Source organism: Thermobia domestica, chromosome 3 (assembly GCF_964235325.1).
Source record: "Thermobia domestica chromosome 3, izTheDome1.hap1.1, whole genome shotgun sequence".
Taxonomy (NCBI): domain Eukaryota; kingdom Metazoa; phylum Arthropoda; class Insecta; order Zygentoma; family Lepismatidae; genus Thermobia; species Thermobia domestica.
Genome location: NC_137456.1, coordinates 46,981,948 through 47,003,481, shown reverse-complemented (window position 1 = coordinate 47,003,481; position 21,534 = coordinate 46,981,948). Strand labels below are relative to the sequence as shown.

General features: G+C 37.2%; 1 protein-coding gene across 1 annotated transcript in view; it reads left to right on the top strand.

Moving 5' to 3' along the window:
- Positions 1-17,441, top strand: part of PolD2 (DNA polymerase delta subunit 2) — a 46,481-nt gene extending 29,040 nt beyond the window's left edge. Inside the window, exons 9-10 of the mRNA XM_081750762.1 lie at positions 3,447-3,548; positions 14,065-17,441. Coding sequence (XP_081606888.1) covers positions 3,447-3,548; positions 14,065-14,222 — 260 coding nt within the window. The 3' untranslated portion in view covers positions 14,223-17,441. The remainder of the gene's footprint in view (positions 1-3,446; positions 3,549-14,064) is intronic.
- The last annotated feature ends 4,093 nt before the right edge of the window (positions 17,442-21,534 follow it).

Here is a 21,534-nt window from a genome sequence, read left to right as displayed (position 1 = left end):
TGTAGTGTTCTAATAGTTTGATTCCTGTTTACTTTGAGCTCTTAGTAACTTTTCGAAGAAACACTGATTCATGTAAGCGCACAATGAATGCATTGAATCTTTGTTCTGAGATTACACTAATAACATAGGTAACAGTCTCTCAGGATAGGAAGACTGTACAATCGTATTTCTTTGCTGAACTTTAACACCTAAATCAGATGGATTTTAATACTTCTAAAATTGGTAGAAAAATATACGTAAAATTCATTAACGACATCCACTTTTATCACTCAAGATAGAAAAATATTCACTATGACATATCAACTTGATGAAAAATCATTTTACTCTGATAAAACGTGATTGCGTATGTGATTTTCTTTTTCCTCATTCATTCCATCAAAGTAATGTGTCAATCTTTTGTTTCTTTAATTTGTTATTTTTTTATGTATGGTGTTACACGCTTTGCTTACTACAATGTGTAATGCACGTAAAACAAAATCAGGAAATATGAAAAAAAAAATGTAAATATACATAGTCATAATACAAGAGCTAATGATTTGATTTCATTTGATTTTTCAGTTTATCGTCCCTTTCAGCAGCGAGACTATTTAAGACGTGGACCTACAGTTTAACGTGGAATCCTAACCATATAAGCTCCCACCGAAAATCGATCACGGGTCTCCAAACGCCAAACGTGCGTACACTAACCACTTAGCAACGAGAAAGCTCACAAGAGCAAAAGAAAATATACATGTTCCTTCATGTAGACTGGGAACATGTTAAAAAATTCGGATCAAAGTCCTTAAGTAAAAAGGGACATTCATGGAAATTATCAGCAAATCATTCAGTGAGTCAGTCTTTAGTGAGTTCCTGTAGGCAATCTTAATTCCGATTTATGAAACCTTTCTCACATGAAGCAGTACTTAAAACTCACAAAATGTGATAATTTAAAGCAAATTTGGGAATCTCGTAATGAAGTTTTCGATTGAGGATGGGAAAGGAGGGCCGAATTACAACGTTGTGAAGACTTTACATTCCATGTTTTCTCTCACTCAGTGACAATTATTTTCGTGCGAAACAGAAACTGCGCAATCCTGTGAGTTAGGCAAAAACCATTCCTACTGAACACTGATCGCCAGCTCTAAATTTATAGTTTCCAGTGGCGACTTGGCGACCGGAAATTTTGCGCCCTAACTTAATGTCTTTCATGTAAATAGTACTTTCATATATTATAATTATGTAGACATAATATGTATTTATCATGTTAATGTTTTTTTTTAACATGTTCTATACCGATTGGTGCGATTTGCACATGTATTTGGTACACGGAACGCAATAAATACAATACAATAATACATGACGCTTAAAAATAAATAAATCTAGATTTGGTTTTATAAAAATGAAGTAACTTTATGCCTTTCGTTATACCAACGTATGCCAATATCGGTTGCTCCTAATTGTAAATCTCGTGACTACTACCGTAGACTACGTTGTCAAATACTACTTTGGTTGAAGTTTTAACTCCTTTCGGTCCAGTGACATCCATGTAAATGTCATAAATGACTTCGTTGCAGAATACTAGTTACATCCATGGGGATATCATGAAAACGTATTCTTTATTAAGGGTCATCTTAATCCTGGAGATGATGAAATTTTTTAGTGGATGCAAGGCACGAGTTATTTCTACTGTTTCTCATTAGGTGACAGCACCTTACTGACAAAAAAAAAAATGTTTTGTCTTAGTAGATGGCAGGCGTAAAGGAGCCATGTTTTTGTTTGGACGATAAACAATTAGCAACTTCGGAAATCGGAAAAAAGAAAAACTCTTTGTCGTTAATCTCCAGTCAGTGTTGCCAATCTGAAGCAGCATAAAATCCCTTCAGAATACCAAAGTTTCCCTTTTTCAGTTCAAATGTTCCACAATGCAAATATTTTTTTTAAAAAAAAATCAGTAATGTACATGCTATCCTCGCTCTTGCACAATAACCATGTCCTATATAACGGTCTAGACAGTTTTTTAACAGTAAATGAAAACCTGGCATCTGGTTGGTGCAAAAATAATTGCGTGTTTGAAGTATCAACATTAAGTCAGTATATCTCAGCGTAGAATGAAGTGTATTAATCAAAATAAGAACTACTACAACCTATGCATTTTTGCCAACAAGAAAGAAGTAAATTTATTCCGGCAGCGTAGAAGTCTGGAGTTTTAGAAGCGATGAAGTCTTTGAAGACCGTTTTAGTTGCTGTGTGGTTATTGAGGACCTTCTGTTACACGAAGTTGTCGAGGTGCCTGAAAAAGTGGTAGTCGGTTGATGAGAGGTCTTGGGAGTACGATGGGTGCGGTAGAGTTCATACCCCAATTCGGTCAACTTCTGCGCAGTCATTTGTGAAACATGCAGTCTGTTGTTGTCATGGAGCGTGTTTCACAAATAATTGGTCATTTGCGATTGGCCAATGCTGGGTATAACTGTTGCAGTTTTTGGTGCATTCTGTCAAGTTCCTGACAATACTTTGCTGATGTGATGGTTTCGCCGGGGCTCAAGAAATTGTAGTGAATGATTTCACGTGCCGTAACCAAAACCTCTAGATGCAGCGTAGGTTGGGGAAAGTATTTTATTTTGGTGCTTCTTGTTTGTCCTGCCATGTGCAAAACACCATCGGTTGTCGTGTAAAATCCATTTTTCATCGCAGGTTGCAATGCAGTCAAGAAATTAATAATTTTTGTTGCGAGTAAAAAGAGCAAAGTACACTTCATAGTGGCAAAGTTTTTGATTTTCGTTAAGCTCATGAGGCACACGTTTGTCGAGCTTCTTTGTTTTTTCCATTAAGTGCAAATGTTGAACAACTCTTGAATGGTCAACATGTAGTTCTCTTGTAATCTCTCGCGTTGTTTTGTGTGGGTCCTCTTTAATAATAACCCTTCAATTGGTTGTCCTCAATTGCAGCAGGACATCCGCGACCCCCCTCATATTCAAAGTTCTCACCTACTTGGCCAAGTTTTTGGAACCGATGCTGATTTGTATGTCCGCTAACAATCCCCTGGCAAAATGCTTAGTTGATATTGCCTGCAGTTTCTGTTGCTTTTCGTCCCAGTTTGAACTCATACAATAAATTCGTTCGAATTTGCTTTCTGTCCATTATTGGTTGGAGAGCCCGAAAAACACAAAGAAAGACAGTTACCACGAAAGCATCACTTTGAATCAGTAGAGCGAAATTTGCTTTTCACAATGGTATATTACATGAACATAATTGAATAACACCTTATTTCTACATACTTCTCAAAGTTTGCAATAGAAAAATCGCAATTTTTTCTGCATCTATCAGATATTACAGCACGTACATAGGAAAATGACACCTGGATCGTAAGGAGTTAATTCCGATTTACTCTTTTATGATTTTCCTATTCTTGCTTTTTGTCTGGATTGTTTCGTTTCATTGTGTGTAATCTGTATTGTTTTTCTTTTCAGCTGCTTATCCATATTATCAAGATGACCCTTTCATTATATCAGAGTGTCCTGATATTTATTTTGCTGGGAATCAACCCACATTTCAGACAAAACTCTACAAAGGTAAGATTAAGATTCTTTTACTTCAATGAAATTAATAAATAACACTGATCTGCAAATTTTCAACTTTTTTCTGTTGTTTTGAAATGAAATGGTGTATCCGAATCGATTTTTTCTGCAGATTACGAAAATGACCTTGAAAGTTGTGTATCACGTCAGGTTTTTTCACAGATCACGAAAATGTCAAAATTAAAAAAAAAAAACGAATTTTTTAAACCAGGGAATTCATATCTTGACGTTGTCATCCCTGGCGCCTCTTCTAATCGTTGCAGATACATGAACGACCCCTTGTTGGAAAGCTAATAGAGCAAGTAATGCAACGAGCAATGTTTGGTGCATCTGAGCTCCTATTCGTAGAAGAAGAAATTCGAAATATTTGTAGAAAATGTAATTTGTTTAATTTCCGGCCATGCTGACAACACTGTTAGTTATTCTACGTTGGTAAAAAAAAATTAATACGAGTTCCTTACATAGTCATACCAACCATATAGAAAAATGAAAGCCATAGCTACAATAGGAAGCGAGGAAAAAATCAAATTGCAACCACCGTTTATAAAATTTTGTGGTTCGTAAACATTCACGTTGTTACCCCTGGCGCCTTTTAATTGTCACAGAGGCATGATCAACACCTTGTTGGAAAGGTAATAGAACAGGGAATCCAACCCTGGCTCCCGTTCGTAGAAGAAAAGGAAGAAGAAAGTCGAAAAGTTGTAAAATGTTAATTTTTTTGAATTTCCGGCCACGCTGGCAACACCGTTAGTAATCCTACGCTGCTAAAAATAAATCAAAAGTACTTACCCAGCATGAACTTAATGATTTGGTTCGTGACCTTAATTTATCTAAAGACGCAGCAGAATTGTTAGTATCGCGACTTCATGAAAACCATTTATTGGGTCCGAATACGAAATTCTCCTGGTACAGACACCGAGAGGCAGAATTAGTTCCGCTTTTTGCAGAGGAAAATGATTTGGTATATTGTCGAAACATTCCGGCAGTCATGAAATTCTACAACATCAATTGCAATTCAGGAGAATGGAGGCTGTTCATAGATTCCAGCAAGTGCAGCTTAAAAGGTGTTTTATTACCAACACTAACGTCCATCCGTCCATTCCAATAGCACATTCAGTGACTATGAAAGAGACATACGAAAGCCTTCAATTTCTGCTGGAAAATGTGCAGTACAAGCGTTATGAGTGGTGTGTGTGTAGGGAGGGGTTTCAAAGTCATTGGAGCAACACAAAATATCCTTGCTTTTTTGTGTGAGTGGGACTCCAGAGCAAGAACTGAACATTGGGTTCGAAAGCAGTGGCCATTCAGAAGTACTTTCATACCTGGCAAAAAGAACATTGTTTCACTTCCATTGGTTGATCCCTCTAAAATACTGTTACCACCGTTACATATAAAACTAGGTTTAATGAAACAATTCGTGACAGCTTTAAGCAGAGATAGTAAATGCTTTCAGTACCTTGCCAGTCAATTTCCATCTATCACGCCAGAAAAAAATCAAAGCTGGAATTTTCACAGGCCCACAAATCCGAAAATTGGAATCTTTTAAACTGCTTGGCTGCAACATGAGCGTCAAAATTCACTTTCTTCATGCTCATCTCAATTACTTTCCTGACAATCTTAGTGATTTTACGGAAGAACATGGCGAGTGTTTCCATCAGGACATTAAAGTGATAGAAAAGAGATACCAAGGAGGGTGGACTGTCCATATGATGGCCGACTATTGCTGGATGTTAAAAAGAGGCTGTACGGAAGAACACCAACGAAAATCCAAAAAGAGGAAGTCTCAAAGGAAGCCCGGTGACGAATGTTAGGTATGTATGTTTTAAACTATGCATTTATGTTTATCTTCTTTTTTCCCCTCTCTTTCTTCTTACCGTTCTTCTATGACTATTAGACTATGAGTGCGAAGCATATCTCATTGCATTCCCTGTATCATGAGCTTTCCAACCAAGATGTCATTTTCATATCTCTGTGACAATTAGGAGTGGGGTAGACGCCAGGGTTGCCAATGTGAATGCATACAAACCAAATTATAAATTTTATACAGGTGATTGTACTTCGTTTTATTTCTCCCTTCCTATTGTAGCTACAGCTTTCATTTTCTATATGGTTGGTATTACTATGTAAGGCGCTTGTATTATTATTATTATTATTATTATTATTATTATTTTTTTTTGATTAGTGTGGGATTACTAACCGTGTTGTCAGCGGACCGGAAATTCATTTTTTTAAACAAATATTTCGAATTTCTTCTTTTTCTACAAATGGGAGTTCAGGGGTACCAAACATACCTCGTTGGATTCCCTGTTCTATTATCTTTTCAACAAGGTGTCGAACATGTATCTGTGACAATTAGGAGGCGCCAGGGGTAACAACGTGAATGTTTACGAATCAAAAAAGAAATTATAAACGGTAATTGCACTTTGATTTTTTTCCTCGCTTCCTATTGTAGCTACGGCTCTCATTTTTCTATATGGTTGATATGACTATGTAAGGAACTCGTATTAATTTTTTTTTACCAACGTAGAATAATTAACAGTGTTGCCAGCATGGCCGGAAATTCAAAAAATGACATTGTTTTACAAATATTTAGAATTTTTTCTTCTTCATCATCTACGAATGGGAGCTCAGATGCACCAAACATAGCTCGTTGCATTACTTGTTCTATTAGCTTTCCAACAAGGGGTCGTTCATGTCTTTGCAACGATTAGGAGAGGCACCAGGGATGACAACGTCAAGATATGAATTCCCTCGCAGGCGTCTGCAGGTTTAAAAAATATACTTTTTTTTTTCAAATTTTGACATTTTCGTGATTTGTGAAAAAACCTGACGTGATACACAATTTTAAAGATCATTTTCGTAATCTGCAGAAAAAAACGATTCGGATACACCTCTTCAGTTGAAAACAACAAAACCTTGCATACCAGTGTAATACACAGTGCCGTATTTAGGGGGGTGGTTTCCGGGCTTAAGCCCCCCCGAAATCTTACTTAGTAAAGTAAATGAAATATCTTGCAGAATTTTCACATTTCCAGGCAAAGTTAGCAAAGCCCCTCCCGAAAGTTAGCAAAGCCCCTCCCGAAACAAAATCGTAAATACGCCACTGGTAATACATATTGTTATTTTGTTTTGGTGTGTTAGAAACTGTATTTCTTCCCGTTCCCCGTTTCTCTGTTTGGTTCGTATGAATGTTCTTATCTTAACATTGTGTCCATTATATAAAGTAAGTAGAGAATACACTCAACTAATTTAACTTAAAAAGAAAGTTAACGTTGTAATGCACTACCTTCCGGATGTTAGCATTACAATCATGTTTCTTTATTTAATTTGTTTGTTTGAATTCCAAATTTCATTTTAATGTTTATTATTTTTAATTATTTGTATTTGATGTTGATGACGGACATTAGTCCGAATCTTCGGAATACCATTTTGACGAGGCAGAAGAACGAAACAATTTACAGTCACACTACAATTTATAATTTAAAGTGAGTGATTTATCAAATCAATTTGATTGCTGAACATTAGATATTCGGAGGACAATTTTGTAATTTCTAAACCAATAATATTGTATAATCTAAAATTAGTTTTATTAACTGTTATTTTAAAGAGATTTTTTTTGGGTGGGGGGGTATTAAATGGGGTAATGCACCAAAACATGACTTGTCTGTAAGCACATAACTTAAGGGCTTCGCCCCTTTAATCGACAGCTCCGGGATATTATCATCAGCAAATTATGTAACAGTAATATTTTTGTTAACCATTTCACCAAATTTGCAGTCTTTAAAGGGAATCTCCACCCAATGCATTGTTGACTCCCTACTTTCTTGACCGTGAGTACCAAGGTCGATATGGGTATGTAGAGAACCAGTAGGCTCTATAGGACACGAATACGTTGGTTTCGATGTCACAAAGTGAGGTGTGTTCAAACAGGAGTCGAAAAACCGATCGGCAATCCTGACAGTGTAGTCACTTCTCAGCTCACCGTGCGCCACTGGAGAGGCTTCCTGTGGAAATCTTCGGGTCTGTCCTCCTCTCCTGTCTCTGCTGCGTGCGTAACTTTATGATGCATATTACCCATGAAACCAGTCCCATTATCCAGTAGGATCCCCACAGGAAGTGACGAGAACCGGCCCAGAATCACGGATTGCTTACTTGTGGGGCCACGTATCTCCGGTGACCGACGGTTCCCCTCGGGCATTGTGGGTATGGGGAGAACGAGCGGACACGCTAGTTTCCTAATATGCAAACTCCGATGTCACATTTGAAGTTGTTCCAGTACCAGGGCCCAAAACAGCCAGACACTGCTGATCGTACTCGGCTATTTCGATCCATGCATCAGTTGAGCTTGGTTTGTGTGTGTGTGTGTGTGTTAGGGAATAAATTGAACTGTGCCTCCCCCATAACACACTCCTAGCTACGAGCGTGCTGCATATGATAACTAAGCCCAAGAATGTGTTCCGACTAGAACCAAACCAAGCTCAGCTGACGCATGGCTCAAAATATCCGAGAGCAATGACCAGTGTCAGGCCGTTTTGAACTCTGGCATTTAAACAACTTCAAATGTGACATCAAGGTTTGCATATTCGAAAACTAGCGTATCCTCACGTTTTCCCCATACCGCCAATGCCCAAGGGACCCGTCGGTCACCGGAGATACACCGTCCCACAAATAAGCAATCTTGTGCTTCTGGGCCGGTTCTCTTCACTTTTTTCTGAGGATTCTATTGCATAATGGATCTGGTTTCATGGGTAATATGCGACATAGAATTACGCAGCAGTCAGGAGATGAGGACAGACCCAAAGATTTCCACAGGAATCCTCTCCAGTGGCGCACAGTGAGCTGAGAAGTGACTACACTATTGGGACCGTCGATCGGTTTTTGGACTCCTGTTCGAACACACCTCACTTTGTGACCTACAGCGCTACCAGATCTCTACATACACCTCACTTTGTGACCCTGGTACTCACCGGTCAAGAAAGTAGGAAGTCACTCAGGGTGTCTATCGGTCACGAAAATTACGAAAAAGCCACGAAATCAGAAAACGGTCATGAAAGTCAAGAAAAAGTCACGAAATTTAGCTTTTGGGTCACGATTTTTTTTATCTGTACAAATATAAGTATAGACTGGATTTTTTTCTATAAAACGTCAAAATTCATCACAAAAAATGTCTATGGTCGGGCTTTAGACGCTACCAAATCGCAAGCAGAGCACGCTTGTATCCCATGTATGAAAATTCGGCCCTATTCGCACCCAAATTCGCTCTTGAGAATTTTACTAAATTTTATGGTTTGGGAAAGAAAAGGTCACGAAAAAGTCGCGAAATTTCATTTTGGAATTTTAGTAGACACCCTGTCACTGGAGATGCTCTTTATAATCAAACTCGCTAAAGCTCGCTGGGGGCTCCGCCCCCAGGCCCCCGGTCAGGCCATTGCCATGAGGTGTCATGTTCTAGAAAACTATTCCTTCAGGAATTCACTTCCCTTTACAGCAGACACCTGTTACCAACACATACTTCAATTCAACCGGTATTATTCCTTCCATGTGACTTTGAAAACCAAACACAATTTATTAGAAAGAACTCTATTACTACTTCTACTCTGGCTATCATGTGCATGGCTTATTATGTGCACTTTGCGCACACCTATACATGTTAGAGACAATAGAATTTATTTTCTGAAACATATACAGCGGACACTGTCTTCCAATAGCCTACCTATTAAACCTTGCATTTTGCGAAAACACTCACTGTTTACAAATGTGATTTTTGCAACCTATCAAATATTTATTCGTAGCATTTTTTAATATTATGTTTTGCAGTGTAATTTAGTACAATGTAATATAATAGTGTCCTTGTAGTTAATTGTACATATTACCAGCAGGAAAAGTAATTCATATCTGTGATATAAGGGTGGGAAAATATTTCAGTCTTCCTGCACATTTATTCTTGTATTTACAATGAAGACTACAGTTTACTAGATAATTTACAAATATGAATATTGTTGGAGATTGTTTAAATTATTTCATAGCATTTGAGTGAACACTACTTTTGTACTATAATGTAGTACAGTGGATTATAATGGAAACCTTGGGCATAGTTGTACATATTACCTCAGCAAGATTTCTTGAAAAGTTTCATATATACTGCACAAATTCTTGCAGTCTCCCTGTATATTTATTCATGTATTTTCAATGAAGACTACAATTTGTAGGTGATTTACAAATATGATTATTGTTGGAGGCTTTTTAAACATTTGTTGGTATCATTTGAGAAAACACTATTTTGCACTGTAATATAGAAAAGTCCCTTATAAAAGAACCCTTCGGCATAGTAGTACATATTACCTGCAGCAAGACTTTTTGAAATATTTCATATTTACTGGACAATTTCTTGCAGTCTACCTGTATATCTCGTCTTGCATTTTTATGAAGACTAAATTTGTTCGTAATTTACAAATATGAATTTTGTTAAGGCTTTTTAAACATTAGTTCATAACATTTGATTGAACACCAGTTTTTGCACAGTAACGTAGTACACTGTATTACAATGCTGTCCTTTGGTACAAAAGTAATTATTGGGCAGCAGGACTTGTTGAAATGATTATTTATACTGGACAATTACATACAGTCTTCCTGTATCTTTACTCTTATATTTTCAATGAAGACGTTTATTTACTAGGTAATTTAAATATTAATATTATTGGAGGCTTTTAAAAAAATTGTTTATAGCAACTAAAACAACACCACTTTCTACACTGTAGTAAAACATTGTACTAGAATCGTGTCTTTCAAATTTCTTATTACAATCAAATAACAAGAGATCATTTCCTTAATCATCGTAAAAAACACATATATAACACGATAACTATTCCGATTTTAGAGGTGTAATTCCACGGACGCGGGCCAGCTACGTACCAGTACTATGTGAGCAGTAAGTAGGAAATCCAAAATCTAACGAATTGAGTAGTGTAGGGGAACGACGTAAGCCTACTCTGCAAAAGACCTTGGTTCGATTCCCAACAAGTTTTTCTCTCACTTTTTCTTTCTTTGAAAGTTTATTTTTATAGCATAGGTGATTAAAAATAAGCTTGACTCTATCATATACGGCATTTCATTCCAACCAGACCCGCAACTAAAACTATTAAATCGAAAGGGGCACTTAACCACGTATCTTATATATTATAAATATGTACGCTGCCGACGAGACAATTTTCAAGAGGGGCCCATTTGTGTGTGTGTGTATGAGCGTATGTGTGCAGTGGCGTACGCAGGAATTTATTTCGGGAGGGGTCCAAACTCAATATCTGTGTATTTTATATTGAAATTCCTAAACTTGTCCCAAAAATTAGGCTACATTTACACAAATGTTGGAATTTCGGGGGTGGTCCGGACCCCCAGGAACCACCCCCTGCGTACGTCCCTGTATGTTGTGTATTTCCTTAAAATTAATATTTTATACTTTCTATTTGTGGTATTCTCTCCAAATTTGGTATACGCAGGTATCTTAACGAGGGACATAAAAGGGGAGAGAGATACTTTGCAATCGTTTCCGGTTTGAAGTAGACACTGTTGTCGCGAGACAAAATGTATTGTTGTCTTGTATGGACACTATATCGTGAAAAAGATGCCCATTGTTTCTTTCAGACTCTTTTTGGGGAACACCGCCTCCTCAGAGCGCCCCTGGCGAGATCAAAATAATACGTATATAATACAATAACAAATAGAATGTTATCAGCAGTGCCCCCGGGGTAATACTCCCCCCCCCCCGAACATTGCTTCCGATAGAGACACTGGTGATGCTCCATTTCCAATGCTACATATGTTTGATTTTAAATACTTCAGTATCGTCTCGAAACTTTACACGAACATACTGCCTAGTTTCGAGACCATCTCAACAGTTAGCGTATAAATATATCCTTTCCGTCTATGTCTGTAATAACGAAAATATTTTGTTCACGCAATGCCAACAGAAATTATTTTGATAAAACAAAGCAACATGATAAGAAAAAAACGCAAGATAAAACAAGGTCGGCGGGGATTCGAACCCAGACCTGCTACTCAGAAACCAGACACTTTACCGCGGAGCTAACTTACTACGTTGAATTCTGCTTGTTCTATTCTCCTCAATATACCACATAAGAGGCCAAATGAAGGCAATTCAAAAATATGGCAATTTTGAATTCAAGATGGCGACTTCTCCAATGATTTGTTTCTTCACTTAAACTGAACTACGTCCTTAATAACATAGCGAAACCTGGCTTACCTACCAAGAGCACAACTTACAATTTTCATGGTTACAAATTTTTGAGCCGCCATTTTGAATCGAAGATGACGACTTTTCCAACATGTCGGAATTTTCCCCTCACATGCGCTGTACTCTACACACTTCAACGCAATTTCGTGATTCCACCATATCTACAAATTGTGTAGAATTAGACGCACCCTTATAATATTCCTAGCACTTTCTTACACCGAACATGACTATTTTTTTCAAGTTTAAGGGCGGATTCGCAAACTACGCATCAGAATAAACATCACCTCGAAATGTCTACCTCCTAGATACAGCCATTACAAATTTCACATTTTTTCGATTTGCGCCGCGAAACGAAAACGAATTTTAATGCTCTTTTTTCTATCATAAACTATGTTCCTAGCTTCACTGCCTGACAAAATATGACGTTTCTATGGTGTGCGGAACTACTCTAAAAACCAGCATTTCAAACCGACGAAAAATTTCGACACTTCATTTACATGGAAAATGTAGCCTTTTTCGTGATATCGGAATTTTCCCATTACTCACATCCCATGACGAGCAAGTATGCAAAATTTGGTGTTTGTATGTTTTGTGGAAGTATGCAAACAATTAAGTGTGTTTCCGATTATAGAGGTATATAATTCCAGTTATTTAGTTAAGAGTGCAGAGGTTGATATTACATTTGACAGCTTGCAAGGCACTTCTTTTTTAAGGATAATGTAAATTCTTTCTTTAGAGGATTATGGACGTATACTATATATTTTTAAATGGGATTCTATACAAATTATTGCAGAAAATAAAACAACTGGTTATTAATCAACAACTTTATTATGTGGGAATAAAATTAACCAGAATGTTCGTCGTGATGTCTCCATTGGTGTCACATGAATATATGTGGGTAGGATGTATAGGCCGATCAGTTGATTATGGACAATACCATACCATACTCTGAGTTCAGGTTGGTGTTAATGATGAACCATAACTGTACCATGGGGATGTGCATCTGCCCACGTGTGTGTGTTACGCATGTTTACGATATCATCCCTTCCAAACGTAGCCTCGTTAGTAAACACTACTGACACCTGAAACAGCATGATGGTAGCCGCCTCTTGAATAAACTACTGGCAGAATACTTCACGTGGTTGGAAATGCGCTTTTGTCAGTCCTTGTACCCTTGCAGATGGTATGATACAAGGCATTTTCATGTAATGCTCGCCACACAGTCATCTGACTAACATTCTTTCACTGCTAAGTTCCCTAATACCCGTACCTAGCTTATTGTTCACAGCTTCTAATACATGTTCTACAATAACAGGTGTTCGTACACGACGGGGTCGACCAGCATCCACATGAGTAAGTAGTACGGTCACTGTTTCACACACGAGCCGATAAATTGCTGCAAATATCCTGTATGATGGTTGGCGTCTGTTAGGAAAACTCTCCAGATAGAGTCGGGCTGCTTCACGCCCATTTCCATCTGCATGACCGTACATGAATAGCATGTCGGTCTGTTCGTGGTTTGAATAACGTACCAATTTCTAATCGAACACTGCCACGTGTCCTATTCAACACTCACAGCACAATGGTCGCACTCCTTTACTGTAGCGTCTTGAACACAAACGCCATCTGTGTGTGAACTGAGCAACTACGTATTGAGTACTAGCGCCACCTGTAGACTTCGTAGACCGCCATCTCTAAGCATATTGGTTTTCGATATCTACCGCTTCGAACTTACTGCTACCATACTTTCGACCCTTGCTATGTGTTCATAGGACCTTTTTTTAACTTACCTCGGTGTCAGGAATCATCTACCGACGTTTGTTTCATTAAGCTATACCCTGTATAATGTATTGAGGATTCATCCATTCCATTCCATTTGTAAATATCTTTCCATTAGATGGAGCAACTACGTAATGTGAGGGATTAGTTTTTAGTTTTTCATTTACGCTATGGAAATCAAAAACTCTATAAAATTTTAGGATGCTTAGAACCAATTGCTTAACTATACAATGCATATCCGCCGCCTTTAGGCCAATGTTTTATTAGTGTTGCTTGTGGTATTATTGGTAAAGTAATAACTCTAATATTGAACATTCCTTTCTCTGTTGGTGTCGTATGCGTATATGTTATTAAGGAGAATTAATAGTTGTGTCCAAAATAATCACTGACAAAAGCGAGAAAAATTTAGTCTTAACATGTATTCAATTGTTGTAGGATTGCCGTTTTTTTGTTAATACAGATCTGGCTTCTTTATCGCAGGTTTGCAGGGACAGCGTATTCGCCTTGTGTGCGTTCCTTCGTTTTCAACCTCCAAGACATGTGCAGTGGTGAATTTGAGAACATTAGACTGTTATCCGATGTCTTTTGGTACTTGGGACACATCATCAGAGAACTCAAGCCCAGATGTAGAAAAGTAAAAATCAGTTTTGAATTTTAATGAAAGAGTTTTAGTGTTGGAAGTTCAACTGGGAAATGTATGATACTCTTTACAAAAATGCCAACAATGGATATAGAATTCCTCTGTGTACAGAAGAATGTAAAAATATTCACGAAACAGTTTGAGTTTGAAGTTTGTTTTTGAAACTAAAATCTCAGAATTAAGAGAATGAATTGTTGAGAAATTTCAGTTCGAACTCTACTTTTTAATATATTTTTTAAAAAGTCCATACTACTCTTAAGATGTGTACTTCTGGAAATTCTGTTTGAAAGTGTATTTTTTAACATAATACGAATGTCTACAAATAGAACAATCATCAGGTTTGAGTAATAATGCTACATTCTTTTCTTTGGTGGACTCATTTTGCAAAATCCTCTCTGTCAATTAACATCATAATAACACAGTCTCAGGATGAGACTTATCAAACAAGAGAGTCAAAATTGTTAGTCTGTTCATTAATTATAATTGTACATGTAAATGTCATTAATAGGTTTCAAACAAAGTATTGTTAAAGATCAATGTGTATCATATTATTGGTGTTACAATTATTTAAGGTAAAAAACTAACCAGCTTTATGATCTAAATACAGTAAACCATCGATTTAACGAAGCAAAAGGGTATCTGTAAAATCTGAAGTCTGTGAAATCGCAAATTGTATTACAAACAGTATTTATAAGAGGTTATTACACTTCAAATTGCTGTATAATGTAAATGTAAAATATTTATCGTAATACGATATTAGTAACGAAAAACTCTTTACACTTGCGAATTAGAAGGGTAAAAAACGCCTCAAGCTTCAGTTGCTTTCCCGATAAATGTTGTTTCTAATAATCAAAGATAACTGCCTGAAATGTTCATAATAAGCCAACACTTGCGGATTAAATTTTGTTCGTTAAATCGGTGGTTTATTGTAACTCAAAATTTTAATCACAGCAGAAACAACTTACCAGTTATCTTACCCTCTTCTTATCCAATCAGGATTGTTATTACCCACCTTCTGAAGATCCTACTGTAAGTTATTCTCGTATTATCTTCTTGATTTTCGTCCAAGAACGGAACTCTATGGCCATCCTTGTCAATGAATCATTAGGTTTGATATAAATAAATGCGAAAAGTCGTCGTCTCCGTTGTTTTAGTGTGAAAAGGGTGTGTAAGGGGGAGGAAAAGACTACCAAAATTCCACCTACACACAAGCTGTCAGAAGAATAAAGATGGGGAATCTAGCTCAGTTGCAGGCACTAGGATCGGACGACTGTTCTTTGAAGTAAATGAACATGATGATAAAGATGAAAATATCAAAGATTTTCTTGAAAAACAGAGACTTGGCTTGGGAAAGGTAATAGGGTTAAGAAAGGTATACCTTCATATTGACGTCTGGGCGTAAAGCTGACTGTCCTTGGTCCTCTGGTTCGGTGTCCTCTGGCTTGGCCCCACACTCTCTTAGTGGCCCTGGTCTCTCAGCGTCGGCGAAGTCCTCTCTCAGGTTAAGCTCTAGTCTACTGGTAGGAGTCCAACAGGAACTCCTCCTCTCCAAATCTCGATCGCCACTTCTCTCTGAAAATCTCGATCGCAACTTTTTTTCCAGGCGGAAGTCTCAGGTGGTATTTAAAGGAAGTCCCAAGGCTCGGTGACTATTCTAGGTGAGCCAAGAAACGAGTCCCAGACGTCACTTGATGTGTGGTAAAGGTAGTGGGAGGAGTCAGGATGGTGTCTCTCATAGCTTTATTACAAAACAATAATAACAATTACATAAATCACATCACAATTGTAAAATGCTGATTCAGCGAAAGATAAATCAGTCGGTCACCGGCTCTTCAGAGCACTAGTCCACAACACGATTGTTTCTCATGGCGTAATATAATCATGTAATAAAAAGTCTCTGTCCTTTTCCCAAAATACGCTAAAACTCACAAGACACGAATAACACAAACAAAAATAGGTAGCCCACATCATTGTTCGCTGGTAAAACAAATATGTATAAAATCAATAAATCAGTCACAACAGTCTTCAATGTGGGACCCAACACAAACACACAGATTCCTTTACAAGTGGGAAATTATTGTGTATATTCCAGTCAAGTTTAGAAAGGCATGTATTAAATGTCGAAGTTACAGGGTGTATGGTTTAAAACGCCCATGAACTGTTGAAGACCTGAAATCGAACAGTGAGCGGGTTAAAAAGAAATCACTGTGAACGCGCCCTGAAAAGTATCGAATAACCTGTTCAAGAGGATTAAAGAAGGCTCAACACCTATCATAGCAGTAAAATCAATTACATATTTTTCAGTTCGGAGCTAGTTTTAAATTATACACCGTGTGTTGCTCTTTGTGTGGAGCAAGAATTAGTTTTTAATTTTAAGCTTTTCGTCAATACTTAAGAATTCGTTGGAGTTACTTTCACATTAAATGGTTAATGGATAAATTAAATGGTTATAATGAATTTAATAGATAAATATGGATACGTTCGTTTGCCCCATTTCTTTTATTCCGTCAATCTTGTCTGGCGGAAAACTGTGCTCAGGTCCATTTATCCATCTCGCTTTTAAAACTGTTGAGAGAAAACGGTACTTACCGTTACACTCTAAGTATTTCTGGATAATTATCTCAGCAGCCCTGTGATGCTATTGTCAGTTCCAAATAGTTGCAAAATAGAAGCCGGGAACGATCTTTACATTTTAAATACAATATACAAATTCAATGAACTTCTCCGCTTGGAATTTTCATATGTAATCCTGTTGAAGCCGGTTGATTTCAAGCGGGAAGTTGCATTCTCATCAGAAAATTTAAACAGGATTTCAGATTTCTATTTTGTAATTACTTGTATTTCTGAGCAATCCATATTTCTTTTAGCATAGTGTCACTTCAGTATCAGACTAAAGTACAAAATGATGTTATGTACTTGGTATGGTATCTAATTAATACTATATCTCTCGCGCCAAATACTTGAATTACATTTTTCAATGTATCACTTGCTTTTGTCAGATTAGTTATATTATTTCTGGTATTGAGTTAAATGTTGTGTCATATTTATTTTCATTTGTGAATGTATGAATTGGTTGTAAGGTTCCATTTTATTTCATCATGTGTTTCAGAAGATTGTGATTAAATGTGTCGTATGAATCAAGATATCAATTGTGCCTATAGTTCAAGTGTTCCACCTTTTTTATGAACAAACAAAATAAATAATAAGTATTCAAATCTTTCTCTTGTATAATTTCATATTTATAGAATGTTTAACTCTCGTATTTTTCTAGTGTGGAAGTTTTATTTCTTTTTTTGGATATTACACAATTTCAAACATATATATATATATATATATATATATATATATATATATATATAAATTTATAATAATAATAATAATATTTAGGACTCAGACTCTGAAGTTTTGATCGATTTTGTTTCTTAGTTGACAACGTCAAGATTCAGACATAAATTTACGATGTAGTCATTTCTGACTCAAATACACGAAAGGGGCCGCGGTGGCTCAGTGGTAGAGCGTCCACCTCTGGTGCTTGGGGTTCCGGGTTCGATCCCAGCCCCCGCCAAGTGAACTTTGTGGTGGACAAACACCGTGTGCCTGGGTTTTCTCGGGGCACTCTCGTTTCATCCCACTTTCTTCATTCGACCATTTCATTCATTACTCATCATCATCGCCTCCTTTAGCCTAACCGGGATAACCGTGGGACGTAAAACTCAAAGATTTCATTTCAAATACACGAAACTTATAACACCAGAGTGAAAAAGTGGCCGATTGGACCGGGACCTCCGGCATACCGTGCCGATGCGTTAACCACTACGCCACCCAGTCTGATTCCCAGAGCAGCCACTCATTCCCGAGATCGGTACTCTCATCTCGAACCACGTGGGTTGTACAACAGACCCCTGCTGTGATTGGACAATCCTGTGTCCATATACCGAGAACCTTTATGACGGTTGTGATTACATATGTACTAATGAAAGGAAAAAACCGATTTTTTAAGACACCAGATTCTCACTAGGTGCGAATTCTATAACATACAAAGAGGAAAAAGTAACCGACTGGACCGTGACTCGAACCGAGAGTACCGACCTCGAGAGTGAGTATGTTCTGGGAACCGAACTGAGTGACGTAGTGGTTAACGCATCCGCACGGTATGCCGGAGGTCGCGGGTTCGAGTCCTGGTCCAGTCGGTCACTTTTTCACTCTTACTGTGTTACAGAATTCGCACCTAGTGAGGATCTGGTGTGTTAAAAAATCGGTTGTTTCTTCCTTACATTAGTATACACGAAACCTATTAGTCCTAAAAACGGCTGAATTGAGCTGAGCCTAAAAGAGACTGCATATATCAATTATCTAAATTTTCTGAGATTTCTCTTAAATTTTTTAATTATCTATTTATATATTTCCCATTGGTCATATATTTTCAATATAAATAAATTCTAGACACAAGAAAATATAGTATAAAGCCAAACAATATAAAAACTTAATTTATTTATTTAGTTCGGTTTCACTTTTGTAAAGAAGCTAAGTGGTGGGATATTTTCTTTCCATTGAATCAATATTAATGTGTTGTTTGATGCAATCAGGCCGAAAGTCCCATCAACAATTGTTTCTAACAATTTATATTGTAAGGTTCTACATGTGCTCCCAACCACATGCTGACTGTAAACACACTTCAGACGACAGCCATGAAGAAAACGTCGTCAAACATCGCCAACGATCGGCAAAAGACGTAGAATCAAACAGTCAGCAACATTTCTGGATAAAAGAGCCACGAACCCGCAGAAGGCATTAATCTTCATCGATAGATCATCTACCACTCTCGAAGACGCCTAGTCATTGAGATCTCTTTAACCCCCTCACTGGGTGTCTAGGTACACAAATGCTTCCTTTCGGCTGCCGAATACATGAAAAGATAACTTTAAAGGACCATAGCTTCCATACTATGGGACCTACCATAGTCGGGTTAAGACTTCACTTAGGTACTAGTATGTGCCCTATTCAAATATCCATGTTTCAGAATCCTGCGGTACTTCCGCAACAAATTTTATAGAGGTAGTTGGTGAGTTCTTCAAATTATATGCCCGTAGCCAAACTCCTTATAAAGTATAACCTTTCAACTTATTATCCAAAACTTTAAAGTCACTGGGAATTTCTACTTCTCAAAAGTAAGATTTTATATCGTTTCAAATTGGCATCATTGCTGTCTGGACTAACCGATGAAACGGATTGAATGTTTTTAATTATTTATAGGAACAAAGAATTACAGTACTTTAAATGATACAAGTGTTAATTACTAGAAGGAAAGATCAATATACCCACGCACAAATCTTTCTCCCTGTAAATTGCAAAATAGGAAAAAAAAAAAAAAAAAAAAGGGAGAGTTAATATTTTTCGACCAACTAAAATAATCCTTTCTGTCTCCCATATGTCTCTTTTGTTAACCTTTGTAATCATTTACCAGAAGACGTGTCAATAAGACCCCCCCCCCAAAAGAAAAACTTTTTATAAAAGAAAAGAAAAAAGAGGTTTTGCAGACTTAGTGATTCTACTATTTTTATTATTTTATTTTTCTTTCGGTTTTACTCTTTTTCTTTTGTGAAATTCGGTTGGTTATTTGGTCATCCATTTCATCTCCCTTGTTATACAAAAGCAAAAAAGAAGAAAACGTAAGAATGTAAACACTCAACAACCTACGTCGCTTTTAGTCTGATTTCTTCTGCTTCTTAGATTAAAGTTGAACGAAGTAGTTCTTTCATCATTGTTAGAGAACAAAAGAAAGAAACGATTAAAAAAAAAAAAAAACTTCAAAAACGTGTCGCCACGTTTTAAGTATCTATTGTAAGCTTTCGTTTACTCACCCCCCTCCCCTTTTCGATTCTTTATTTCGTGTAGAGTTGTAATCGTAACATTAAATCAATGTGTTCTTCGCGAATCTGATTTCGCAAATCTTTCAATGACAAAAATAGTTGCAAAATTCTATTTTAGGAAAACTATAGAATAACATTATCCATGGAGAGGGGGAGTATTTCGGTTGCCTGGCTGAAGATATACTGCTAAACTTCTAGTTTCGTTATTAATTTTTGTCAGTGGCGTGTTTAGAATTTTGTTTCGGGGGGGCTATGCACAACACATGAATAAGCATTTATATTTTTCCTTTTGGGTGCCAACAAATTTTAATGAAGTTGTGCATATAACAAATTTATTTCGGGGGAAGCTTGAGCCCCGATAGCCACCCCACTAAATACGCCACTGATTTTTGAGTTGAGTTGACTTTGTGTTTTACGTCCCGTTCAGCAGCGAGGCTATATGAGACGTGGACCTACTGATTAACGTGGAATCCGAACCACATGAGCTCCCGCCGGGAATCGAACCCGGGTCTCCCACGCCAAAGGCGCGTACGCTAACCGCTTAGCCAGGAAGGAGCTCCTTCCACTGATTTGTTTTATTTGTTTAACCCTCGAGAGTTAACTAATCAAATTTATTCGGAAATCATTTCATATTCAGTCTATTATTTCGTGTACATTTGACTAAGAATGAACGGTATGTATATTTTAAAAATTACTTCGTTTTCACACAATACCAATACGACATTATGTCTGTAGAAAACCATAGCTTATCTGTAAAATGAAAAGGCCGAGCTTACCTGCATACGCATTGTGGGGTGGAGAGGCGAAATTTTTATTACTGGAATGGGCACAGCTAAATAATAGTTACTCTAGTACAAAGCCTTGTCCAGTAAATAAGCTGGTATAGGTTCTGTGTTATCATCAGCTCATCTCGATCCACTTTTGAATAAAGGCTTCGTTGTGGATCTTCCATTTTACATTCTCGTTCCCTTCTGGCTAATTTGACCCTATAATTTTAGTTGTCAGCCCATCTCCAAACAATTTTCTGTCTGTTTTTGTTCCCTGTCCTTAGAATCCATTCCATTTATTCTGTAGCAACAAAATTGCAAGTGCTTCAGTCTTGAGTGGATATATGCAACTACAGTTTGAATATTGTAGCACATGTCTAGAGAACTAACCTTTGTTTAGGAGCGGAGACATTTCCAAGGTGATAAAGAAAAGTGTCTCAAACGTGGTACCTTCTTGGTTTACGGTACTAGGGTTGTCTGGTGGAAATTAAATAATCATATAGACATACTGCAATTATATGTTCATCTTGATCCAAACCACACAGCTTCTTAGTTTTTGAAAGTATATCAATGTGGGTGAAAGTGGCTTAACGATTCACCTGAAAACACAAAACCAAAGAATACTTACTCGGTATGATTCACAGAATTTACTCCGAAGCATGTCGAATAGTCA